We start from the raw sequence: 12,227 nt of genomic DNA, 5'->3' as shown, positions 1-12,227 counted from the left end.
GATAATCACATTTTAAACTAAATTTAACTAAAAACTAAACTATCACTGAATGCCAAGTTGTAAACTATAAACTAAACTAAAAACTTAGCTATCACTGATAATCAAGCTGTAAACTAAATTTGTAAAGTAAAAACTAAACTATCATTAAAAACCAAGTTGTAAACTAAAAACTAAACAAAAAAAATAGCTATCACTGATTATTATGTTTTAAACTAAATTTGTAAACTAACAACTGAAAATCACTGATAACCAAGTTGTAAACTAAAGACTAAACTATCACTGAAAATCAAGTTTTAAATTAAATTTGTAAACCAAAAACTAAACTATCACTGATAATTAATTTGTAAACTAAAAACTAAACTAAAAACTTAGCTGTTACTGAAAATCAAGTTTTAAAACTGATTTTGTAAACTAAAAGCTAACCTATCACTGATAATCACGTTGTAAACTAAAGACTAAACTATCAATGAAAATCAAGTTTTAAACTAAATTTGTAAACTAAAATTTTAATTATCACTGAAAACCAAGTTGTTAACTAGAATCTAAACTAAAAACTTAGCTATTACTGAAAATCAAGTTTTAAAACTGATTTTGTAAACTAAAAGCTGAACTATCACTAATCATCAAGTTGTAAACTAGAAGCGTAGCTATCACTGATAATCAAGTTTTAAACTAAATTTGTAAACTAAAAACTTAGCTATCACTGAAAATTAACTTTTAAAACTTAAAAAAGATTTTATAAACTAAAAACTAAACTATCATTAAAAACCAAGTTGTAAACTATAAACTAAACTAAAAACTTAGCTATCACTGATAATCAAGTTGTAAACTAAATTTGTAAAGTAAAAACTAAACTATCATTAAAAACCAAGTTGTAAACTAAAAACTAAACAAAAAAATAGCTATCACTGATAATTATGTTTTAAACTAAATTTGTAAACTAACAACTGAAAATCACTGATAACCAAGTTGTAAACTAAAGACTAAACTATCACTGAAAATCAAGTTTTAAACTAAATTTGCAAACCAAAAACTATCAAGTTTTAAATTAAATTTGTAAACCAAAAACTAAACTATCACTGATAATTAATTTGTAAACTAAAAACTAAACTAAAAACTTAGCTGTTACTGAAAATCAAGTTTTAAAACTGATTTTGTAAACTAAAAGCTGAACTATCACTAATCATCAAGTTGTAAACTAAAAGCTAACCTATCACTGATAATCAAGTTTTAAACTAAATTTGTAAAGTAAAAACTAAACTATCATTAAAAACCAAGTTGTAAACTAAAAACTAAACAAAAAATTTAGCTATCACTGATAATTATGTTTTAAACTAAATTTGTAAACTAACAACTGAAAATCACTGATAACCAAGTTGTAAACTAAAGACTAAACTATCACTTATAATTAAGTTGTAAACTAAATTTTAAGTTTAAAAATTATAAACTTAAAAGCTAAACTGATAACTACAGCATCTGCTAAATGACTGTGTGTTTGTCCACAGTTTGCTGCTGGACGTTTTGTGTCGCGTTCATGCTGAACTGGCCGCTATAGACGAGGAGGATGAAAAGCTGGAACCTGCCATGAAACATCTTGAGAAAGCTCTAGAGCTGGATCCTCACTCCCAGCATCTGTCCTCATCCTTACGCCTCCTCCAGCTGCGGTCTTCTGTCCACATCTCTCCCACACGGCCAGAGGAGCACGCCGCCAAACTCATACAGCAGGTGCTTGACCGTCACCACACTCACTTAATGAGCGCCTCTCCTGCACACATAGACAGCTGACTGCTGAGGGGCCCTTCACTCACTGCTCTTGAGTGCAGAAGCGGTCAGACTGAGTGCGAAACAAAACTTCTTGTGATGTGTTTCTCATAAATACTATTTTTAGACTTGACGTCGCCACATTTTAAAAATGCAGCATGAGATGTTCGAAAAACAGCAAGATGCGACACAGTGGCCAAAGCCGTCTGTCTGATGTAGGTATACATGGACTAAAAATAAAACACAACCAAGACGGATCAAAAGAATGTAACCTCTATGAACGGCCCTTTCAGCAGCATCCTGAAATGAAACCTTGTTAGTTTTGTAGCGCTCTGCATTCTGGGATGAGACTTTGATGTGCATTATACAAGTTTGAGGTCGGTAAGATTTTTTTAGAAATATGTTAATACTTTTATTTAGCAAAGATGCAATTAAAGTAACAGTTCAATTAAAAAGGAACGTTTGCTGAAAATATCCTCAGCCTCAGGCCGTCCAAGATGTAGATGAGTTTGTTTGTTCGTCAGATTTGTAGAATTTGTCATTCCATGACTCTTCAAGGAATTCTCTGGAGTGAATGGGTGCCGTCAGAATGAGTCCAAACAGCTGATAAAAACATCACAATAATCCAGAAGTAATCCACACCACTCCAGACTATCATCAGTTAACATCTTCAGAATAACACTTCCTCCAGTGAAAAAGTGGTCTGGTCTGAATCAGGAGAGAAATCTGCACAGATCCAGCATAGTTTGAAAGCAAAGTTAAAACAGCTCTAAACAAATATGTTGCTGGGTTTTGATGTAAATGACAACAAGAGATGGACTTTTTGACTAAAGGAAACATTATTATGGATTACGGGTTTGTATTTTAGTTAATGACAGATGTGTTTCAGATTTGTGACCCTGGACCCTGGACAAATACATTGTATGGGTCAAAATTATTGGTTTTTCTTTTATGTCAAAAATCATTAGGACATTAAGTAAAGATCATGTTCCATGAATATTTTTTTGTAAAATTCCTACTGTAAACCTATCCAAATGTAATTTTTGATTAGTAATATGCATTGTTAAGAACTTAATTTGGACAACTTTAAAGGTGATTTTCTCAGTATTTTGATTTTTTGCACCCTTAGATTTCAGATTTTCAAATAGATGTATCTCGGCCAAATATTGTCCTATCCTAACAAACCATACATCAATAGAAAGCTTATTTATTGAGCTTTCATATGATGTATATATCTCAGTTTTGTAAAATTTAACCTTATGACTGGTTTTGTGGTCCAGGGTCACATATGTTAATACTTTATTTAACAAAGATGCATTTAAAGTAACAGTTCAATTAAAAAGGAACGTTTGCTGAAAATATCCTCAGCCTCAGGCCGTCCAAGATGTAGATGAGTTTGTTTGTTCGTCAGATTTGTAGAATTTGTCATTCCATGACTCTTCAAGGGATTCTCTGGAGTGAATGGGTGCCGTCAGAATGAGTCCAAACAGCTGATAAAAAAACATCACAATAATCCAGAAGTAATCCACACCACTCCAGACTATCATCAGTTAACATCTTCAGAATAACACTTCCTCCAGTGAAAAAGTGGTCTGGTCTGAATCAGGAGAGAAATCTGCACAGATCCAGCATAGTTTTAAAGCAAAGTTAAAACAGCTCTAAACAAATATGTTGCTGGGTTTTGATGTAAATGACAACAAGAGATGGACTTTTTGACTAAAGGAAACATTATTATGGATTACGGGCTTGTATTTTAGTTAATGACGGATGTGTTTCAGATTTGTGACCCTGGACCCTGGACCCTGGACCACAGTCGCTGGGGTGTATTTGTAGCAATAGCCAAAAATACATTGTATGGGTCAAAATTATTGATTTTTCTTTTATGTCAAAATCATTAGGAAATTAAGTGAAGATCATGTTCCATGAAGGTTTTTTTGTAAAATTCCTACTGTAAACCTATCCATATGTAATTTTTGATTAGTAATATGCATTGTTAAGAACTTAATTTGGACAACTTTAAAGGTGATTTTCTCAGAATTTAGATTTTTTGCACCCTTAGATTTCAGATTGTATATATCTCAGTTTTGTAAAATTTTACCTTATGACTGGTTTTGTGGTCCAGGGTCACATTTTGTCTTCTCAAGATGTTAACCAATTAGCTGGAGTGGTGTGGATTACTTGTGGATTATTGTTACGTTTTTTTATCAGCAGTTTGGCATTCTGACGGCACCCATTCACTGCAGAGGATCTGTTGGTAAGAAAGTGATGGAATATATATTTCTATAAATCAGCAAATCTTTCAGCAAATTGAGTGAACTATTCCTTTAAAATTAATAAAAATTTTAAGAGTTAAGGCACCACTAAGACATCTCCTTAAAATAAATTCAGCTGTTCTTTTAAACTTTTTAATCATCTGTGAATCCTGAAAAATAAAATGTACCACAGTTTCTAGTCAAGTCAAATCAGCACATTAGGATGATTTCTGAAGGATCGAAAAAGAGAAAAAAATCTTACCAACCCCATTTTTTTTTCGTTTGCATGTGAAGATTTCACCACTGATGTCTTAACATGTTGTTCAGGTGGGCAGGTCTCTAGATTTGGTTGATGTATTGTATTGATTTTGTAATGTCATCTTTACAGGCTAAAGAGGGAAGTGGGCGTGAGGCTTTGAGAAAGCGACGGCCGCTGCTGGTTAGTGCTGGAATCGCTCTGGCACCTGATGCTTTCCAAACCGTCCTGGATGCTGACAGTAAAAACAAAGGTTATGTGCATATTTAATCTCAGTTTTGGGACTTTATCCTACTAGTCTGCATTAGTCTTGATAAGCAAAACAATAGACCAATTCAGTGTTTGCAAACAGTGAGGAAGTTTTTGGTGGGCGGAGCTTATACGGTTGCAGAAAATGATGGTTTTCAAGTAGCAGTCTATGCTGTAATGAAAGAATGAAAAAAGTACATTTGAGTTTATATTTCGAATTACTTTTAATTGAAATTCTAAGATTAAATCTCACAATTTTGATAAGAAAAAGCAACTAGTCATTCTCTCTTTTTCCCTCGGCTCTGGTTTTTTCCCCCTGAGCTAAATTAAGGCTATATGTGTCTGAGCTCATTTATTCATTTATTTATTTTAATGACTTTCTGAACTTGCTATACTATATACTTCAGTGTGGTAAAAGTTTACAATTTATTATACTAGTCATTTTATAATACATTGAAATGGCAGCTGCAGCCAATGATTGACCCTCTGCTGCCATCTTCTGGTTATATGGGTCATTTCATCTAATTTTCATCTTGAAAATACATTTTTTCCATGTGGTCTTTATGAATGAAAAAATAATCTTTGAAGTGAATTTTATTGCACAGCTGGAAAATAATAAAGGCTTTAAAATATTACAAGATTTTAAAAATATGTTCATGACTATAAAGGAAAGTTACTGATTATCAAGAATACGATTAAGATGTCCTTGAAGAGAAACATCGCTGGCTAGCTAATGTTAGCCTAAACACATTATGATAGTGTTTAGATGTCAGCATTTAAATGTACAACTATGCAGGTACTCTCCTCGCCATTTAAATGATATGTTGTTAAAAAATATAAAACTGAAAGTTCATGCCGCTATCATTATTTTCGATGTTGCAATTATTATTTTTCTCAGTTTCTGATAAGAATGAGGCAGTAGAGTCTCAAGAGAGTCCACATACATAATGAGCTTCAGCTGAATTTCTGGCTTATCATTATGCATTAGTTCTAAAAAACGCTCCGTGCATATGGTCAATTCTGGCATCAAAAGGCCACTATGTGCGCACACTTGCAAATGACTTAACTGTGACATCTACTACGAACAGTTTTCTTTCTACATAAATTCTCATCGCAGTATCAACACACTGAAATGTGGAACAGTTTTGATGGCGCTAATCTAAAAGACGTTATGCTGATAGTAGTGTCAGACAGACTAGAAGTGCTGTTTGACAAATTCCCATGTCAGATGCACATGTGGAATATCAATGGAGCCCTCCTTTAGTCCCGTAAGTCAGTGTGTAATCAATGGCTGCTCTCCCAGTGTTCCCCTCGAGTCGACAGCCCGCGGCGGACAGACTGAAGAGTTTGATCTGTGCGCCTCTCAAACATCAGCACGCTCTCGGAAGAATATTACCAAAAAAAGGCTTTAGTCACCTTACACACGCATGTGTAGTGCACGCTCTGCTGTTCTCTACATGCATGTTATAAATCATTGTTTATTTCTGTTTCTTTTTTTTAAAAGGGTCATATGATGCAATTTTTGATGCAGTGATTTCCTTTGTCTTTGGAGTGTTACAAGCTGTTCATGCACATATGTGACCCTAGACCACAAAACCTCAATAAATAAGCTTTCTATTGATGAATGGTTTGTTAGGATAGGACAATATTTGGCCGAGATGCATCTATTTGAAAATCAGGAATCTGAGGATGCAAAAAAATCAAAATACTGAGAAAATCACATTTAAAGTTGTCCAAATTAAGTTCTTAACAATGCATATTACTAATTAAAAAGTACATTTTGATAAATTTACAGTAGGAATTAAAAAAAATCTTCATGGAATATGATTTTTACTTAATTTCCTAATGATTTTTGGAATAAAAGAAAAATCAATAATTTTGACCCATACAAAGTATTTTTGGCTATTGCTACAAATACACCCCAGCGACTTAAGACTGGTTTTGTGGTCCAGGGTCACAAATAAGATTCGTAAAGTTGCAAAGATTAAAGTCTCAAACCTAAAGAGATATTCTTAATAAAACGGCTCATTCTACCACGCCCCACAAATCTACATCAATGTGTGAAAAGATCTGCATAACATCGGCCAAATGTATATGCAAAGAAAGAAGGTGTAGAAGAAGAAGAAGTCTCGCTGTAGTATTGTTGAAGTATTGCTCCATGTTATGAAGACACTGTGTGTTTCTCAGGGTTTCTGCTGGGCATTAAAAATCAATCGTTTTTGCAAAAGTTAAGGCCTTAAATAGCATTAAAAGTCATTACATTTATTTCCACATGCATTAAAAAAATGTGATGGTTCAGGGAAAAATACTACCAGTTTATTCTGAATATAGCGCCTTCATAATTAAAAACTTTTTCATTTGTTGTTGCAAAATACATTGGTGTGTTACACACACTGAACCAGTTTAAAAATCGCCTCTGGTTGGTGCAAAATTGCCGTAACGCCAGATGTTTAGACAGCGGCAGACCGAGACATGGAAGAGTAAAACTAAGAGCAGAGGACAACAGCACAGACAAAGAAACTTACAGAACAAAAACACTCTATGATAAAAAAAATAGTTTTTATATTTATAACATGATGTAGTCTAGTTAAGTAACATGAAGCAGCCAAGATTTCTGTTTCAAATAAATGCTGTTCTTTTGATCTTTCTATTCATCTGTGAATCCTGAAAAATAAACTGTATGATGGTTTCCACAAAAATTATTGGGCAGCACAACTGTTTTCAAAATTGATAATAATCAGAAATGTTTCTTGAGCTGCAAATCAGCATATTAGAATGATTTCTGAAGGAAGTCTGAAAATGTATCTTTGATCACAGCAATTGATTACATTTTAACAAATATTTACATAGAAAACTGCTATTTTAAATTCTATTAATATTTCCCAGTTTTACTGTATTTTTGATCAAATAAGTTTAGCCTTGATGAGCAGAAGAATCTTACAGACTCTAAATTTTAATTGCTATTGTACAAGTGAGAATGATGAGGAAACATGGAGTATTCTGAAAAACAGACTCAAACAAGTAAAGATGAGCAAAATCTTGATAGTAAAGGGTGTTTGTTAGACAGAGCATAAAACAGTTTAGTTGTACAGCTGAATTAATAAAGAAGTATTTTATCTCATGGTTATTTTATAATAACTATCTTTTCAAAGGCTTTATTGCAAAAAAAATATTTCTTAATTAGATTTTTTTGTCTTGTTTTCAACCAAAATACCTAAAAATTCTTAAATTAATAAGGATTTTCTAGACGAGTAAAATTATTTTCTTGTTTTCAGAAAAACTATTCTAAATTAAGTGTTTTTGCTTGAAACAACAAAATAATCTGCCAATGTGGTAAGAAAAATTATCTTGTTTTCTGTTTGATATAAGATTATTTTTTGCTTACCCCACCGGCAGATTATTTAGCTTGTTCTAAGCAAAAACTCACTTCATTTTGAGTTGTTTTTCTGAAAATAAGAAAATGATTTTTACTTAGAAAATCCTTCTTGATTTAAGAATTTTTTATATATATTTTGGCTGGAAACAAAACAAAAAATCTAAGTAAAAAAAGCATTTTTTTTGCAGTGTTTCCAGCAAAAATAACTATATGTGACCCTGGACCACAAAACCAGTCTTAAGTCGCTGGGGTATATTTGTAGCAATAGCCAAAAATACATTGCATGGGTCAAAATTATAGATTTTTCTTTTATGCCAAAAATTATTAGGAAATTAAGTAAAGATCATGTTCCATAAGGATTTTTTGTAAAATTCCTACTGTAAATATATCAAAATGTAATTTTTGATTAGTAATATGCATTGTTAAGAACTTAATTTGGACAACTTTAAAGGTGATTTTCTCAATATTTTGATTTTTTTTTTTTTTTGGCACCCTCAGATTCCAGATTTTCAAATAGATGTATCTCGGCCAAATATTGTCCTATCTTAACCATACATCAATAGAAAGCTTTCATATGGTGTATACGTCTCGTTTTGTAAAATTTAACCTTATGACTGGTTTTGAGATCCAGGGTCACATATTTAATACCATTGTTATTAAATGAAATGAGTCATACTGTGAAATGAGATTTTGTTCATGCCACCCACTAAGGAGAATGATAATGATGTTTGATATTTATCATCACACTGATCTGATGTTGCTGTCAGCAGCGCCTGAAGCTCACGATGACCTTAATATTATTTACATGATTCTATATATTGAACAAGTGATTTAAACTCTACTAGAGAAGTTGAGCCTGAAGGCAATTCATACAATTCCACTGATAGCAGATTCAATGCTTTGACAATGCTTTTAAAGACCGATGACTGTCAGGATTGAGCTGATTTTGTTTTATGTTGCGGTTGTGTTTCTCTAGATGACGGAGCTCAAGATCGTCTGGCGCTGCTCGCTGCTAAAGCCCAACATCACAGCACCTGTGTGCAGAAGGTCAAAGGTCATTTGGATGGACTTGATAAGAGCTCGGATGACAAAGAAAGGTGTGTTTACACTCTCTGTTGCACATTTACAAGACTTGTTTCTTTTTTTGTTTTGTTTTTAAGGCGAGACACTGCAGGTGAATAGGGTAAAAAATTAAAAATGAAAGAATTTATGACCTTACTTACACAGTTGATTGATTACATTGATAATTGCAAACATTTTTTGTATTACAAGTTTTCTAAAATGTTAGGTTTAAATATGCAAATTAGGCATTATTTCATTTCTAGTACAAAAGTCTTAACACTGGATGAAGTCAGTTTGAAGTTGTTAATTTCTTTGACATGTTAGAGTCAAATGTTTTTGCAGAGGGGATTTGGTTATCTCATTTTGTCACGCCATAATTCAGAAAAAACTTTGAACAGACAGAAAACCATGGATTTTTTAGCCATTTTTGGGGAAATAAAATGTTGTATAAAATCAAGCTAATTATAAATGAGCAAATCCCTCTGAAAAATCCTTCAGAATATAGACAGGAATAAAAATGTAGTGGAGATTTATGGCTCAGTGCTGGAGAAAAAACTCATTTTGAGAAAACGGGCTTTAAAAATATGGATTGTAATTGAAATCTGTTGACACAAATAGATAAAGTACTATAAAAGAAAGACTAAACAGTGTCTTTTGGGTGTTTTCTTTCCACTCGTCTGAAAAAACACTGAAAAAATGCCCAAAATCTCAAACTTCCACCAGACAGGTGGATGAAAAAAAAATGGATTTTTTTGCCTGCAGTGTCTCCCCTTAATGGTCAAAAGTTTGGAATAATTATGATTTTTTTTTTTTTTTTAAGATGTATTTTCTGCTCACCAAGGCTGCATTTATTTGATTAAAATACAGTAAAAATTGTGAAAAATAATATTAGGATTTAAAATGGCTGTTTTCTATGTGAATATGTGTTAAAATGTAATTTATTTCTGCGATCAAAGCTGAATTTTCAGCAGCATTACTCCAGTCTTCAGTATCACTTGATTCTTCAGAAATCATTCTGATTTGCTGCTCAAGAAACATTTCTGATTATTTTCAATGTAATTGTTTGGTGAAAACTGTCATGCATTTTATTTTTCAGGATTCAGAGATGAATAGAAAGTTAAAAAGAACAGCATTTATTTAAAATAGATGAAATGTCATTACTGGCACATTTGTTAAATGTAATGTGTCTTTGATGAATAAAAGTAATCATTATTTTTTATTTTACTTTGCCTTTATTATAGTTTCCACAAAAATATCGATTAGCACAACTGTTTTCAATATTGATAATAATCAGAAATGCTTCTTTAGCAAATCAGCATATTAGAATGATTTCTGAGGGATCATGTGAAATGAAAATTCAGGTTTTAATCAAAGGAATAAATTACAATTTAAAATATATTCTTACAGAAAACAGTTATTTTGAATTGTAATATATTTACAGATTTTACTGTATTTTTGATCAAATAAATACAGCCTTTAAAAAACATTTAAAATCTGACTTTATTTTACAATGTTAGGGAAAAGTTTGGGAGTGACTAATTTTGGCCTCATTAAAATAAAGCAAAGTTTTGAATCCCCTCCATCAGCTTCACCCTGGACTTCATCATTGAATATTTCTCAAGGCCAGGAACATACGGGCCCACCAGGACTTCATTATGAGGGAAAAAGCTTTATTCTTTTCTGTTTTCTTCTGCAAGGAAGGAACATGTGAATGAAACCAGCAAAGCTGAAGGAGTCTTTCTTGATTTGATGTGACTGAAGCACAGACACTGAGGGAAGAGCAGATTGATATGTGGTCTCCTGCTCATTCTGTGATGTCTGTGTCTTTGTCAGGGTGAAATTATGGGGGTCGTTGGCCAAGACCGCTCGAAAACAGGAGGTTTTTGACGTGTGCCGAGCGGCCTGTCGCTTCTGTCTGCTTTATGATGACGGACGATGGAAAAACACAAGTAAGTGATTCCCACAAGACCCGGGAATAATGAAATGATCTAGAGCTGCTGTATGTGCTGGAAAAACACATTTTTCAAAATAACTATACAGCTGATGTGTGTAATATTAAAATCATTTCAGGTTTCCAAGTTTAATGTTCAGATGCACAATAGGGACTGGAAGTTGTTCGTTGGTTGATTTCCCTGAAGACCGAAACACTGGGACGCATGTTTGAGCGTCTCGAACTACCCACAGTTTGACAAGATCATTATTTTTGCAATTTGGTTTGGTGGCACTAATGGCAAACACTAAACAAAAAATACTGTAGAAACAATGTTCTCTAAGAAATTGCAAGTAAACTTCACAATTACAAAGAAAAAATGATAAGTTAACTGCGTTAATTGCAACTTTTTAATCTGATGATTCTTTTTATCTTGCAATTCTGAGAAGAAATAAGTCACAATTGCCAGATACTCAGAACTAAGATATAAATGTGCAATTTTAAGGTACAGAGGTCTTTTTTTCTATGCATTAATGAATTTACATATTGCAATTTTTTTCGTTCTTTTTTTCTTTTCTTTTTTTATTTGTTTCTGACACAAAACTAGAAATTAAAAAGTTAATTGCGACATTTTTATCTGATAATTCTATTTTTCTCACAATTCTAAGAAGAAATAAATCACAATTGCAAGATATAAACTCAGAGCTAAGATAGAAATGTGCAATAAGTCATGCTTGCAGAAAAAACCCTCAAAATTCTGACTTTTTTCATGCAATCCGGTGTTTACATCTTGCAATTTTTCGTTCTTTTTTTCTTTCACTTTATTTGTTTCTGAGACAAAATTAGAAATGAAAAAAAGCTATTTGCAACTTTTTATCTGACAATTTTTTTTTCTCACAATTCTGAGAAAAAAAAGGCACAATTGTAAGATATAAACTTAAATGTGCATTTCTAAGGTAAAGAAGTCATAATTACAAAACATAAACAACAACTTTTTTCAATGCAATACTGAGTTTACATCTTGCAATTTTTTTTCTTTTTTCTTTTACTTTATTTGTTTCTGACGCCAAATTAGAAATTAAAAAGCTATTTGCAACTGTCACAGTTCTGTCTGTTAATTTGGTCTCCCCCTGTCTTTTTGTCATTTGGTTTAGCCCTCATCATTATTCCCTGCACCTGTCCTTGTAATTATTAGTCATCTGTGTCACCTGTGTTTGATAATTAGTTTGTCTTTAAGAGTCTGTCTTTGAGTTCAGTTCCCTGTCGGTCTTTAACGTTGGATTATGTGTGTGTAAGCTCTATGTGTTCCTGCCTTGTTCCTCTTGGAGATTTATATTAAAT

General features: G+C 32.6%; 1 protein-coding gene across 1 annotated transcript in view; it reads left to right on the top strand.

Moving 5' to 3' along the window:
* cfap46 (cilia and flagella associated protein 46) overlaps nt 1-12,227 on the top strand; it is a 182,291-nt gene that overhangs the window by 39,428 nt on the left and 130,636 nt on the right. The window contains exons 14-17 of the mRNA XM_073834516.1: nt 1,506-1,767; nt 4,402-4,522; nt 8,871-8,991; nt 10,790-10,905. Coding sequence (XP_073690617.1) covers nt 1,506-1,767; nt 4,402-4,522; nt 8,871-8,991; nt 10,790-10,905 — 620 coding nt within the window. The remainder of the gene's footprint in view (nt 1-1,505; nt 1,768-4,401; nt 4,523-8,870; nt 8,992-10,789; nt 10,906-12,227) is intronic.

Source organism: Garra rufa, chromosome 2 (assembly GCF_049309525.1).
Source record: "Garra rufa chromosome 2, GarRuf1.0, whole genome shotgun sequence".
In the NCBI taxonomy this organism is placed as follows: Eukaryota; Metazoa; Chordata; class Actinopteri; order Cypriniformes; family Cyprinidae; genus Garra; species Garra rufa.
Note: the sequence above shows the minus strand (reverse complement) of the source record. Positions and strands in the feature narration are given on the sequence as shown.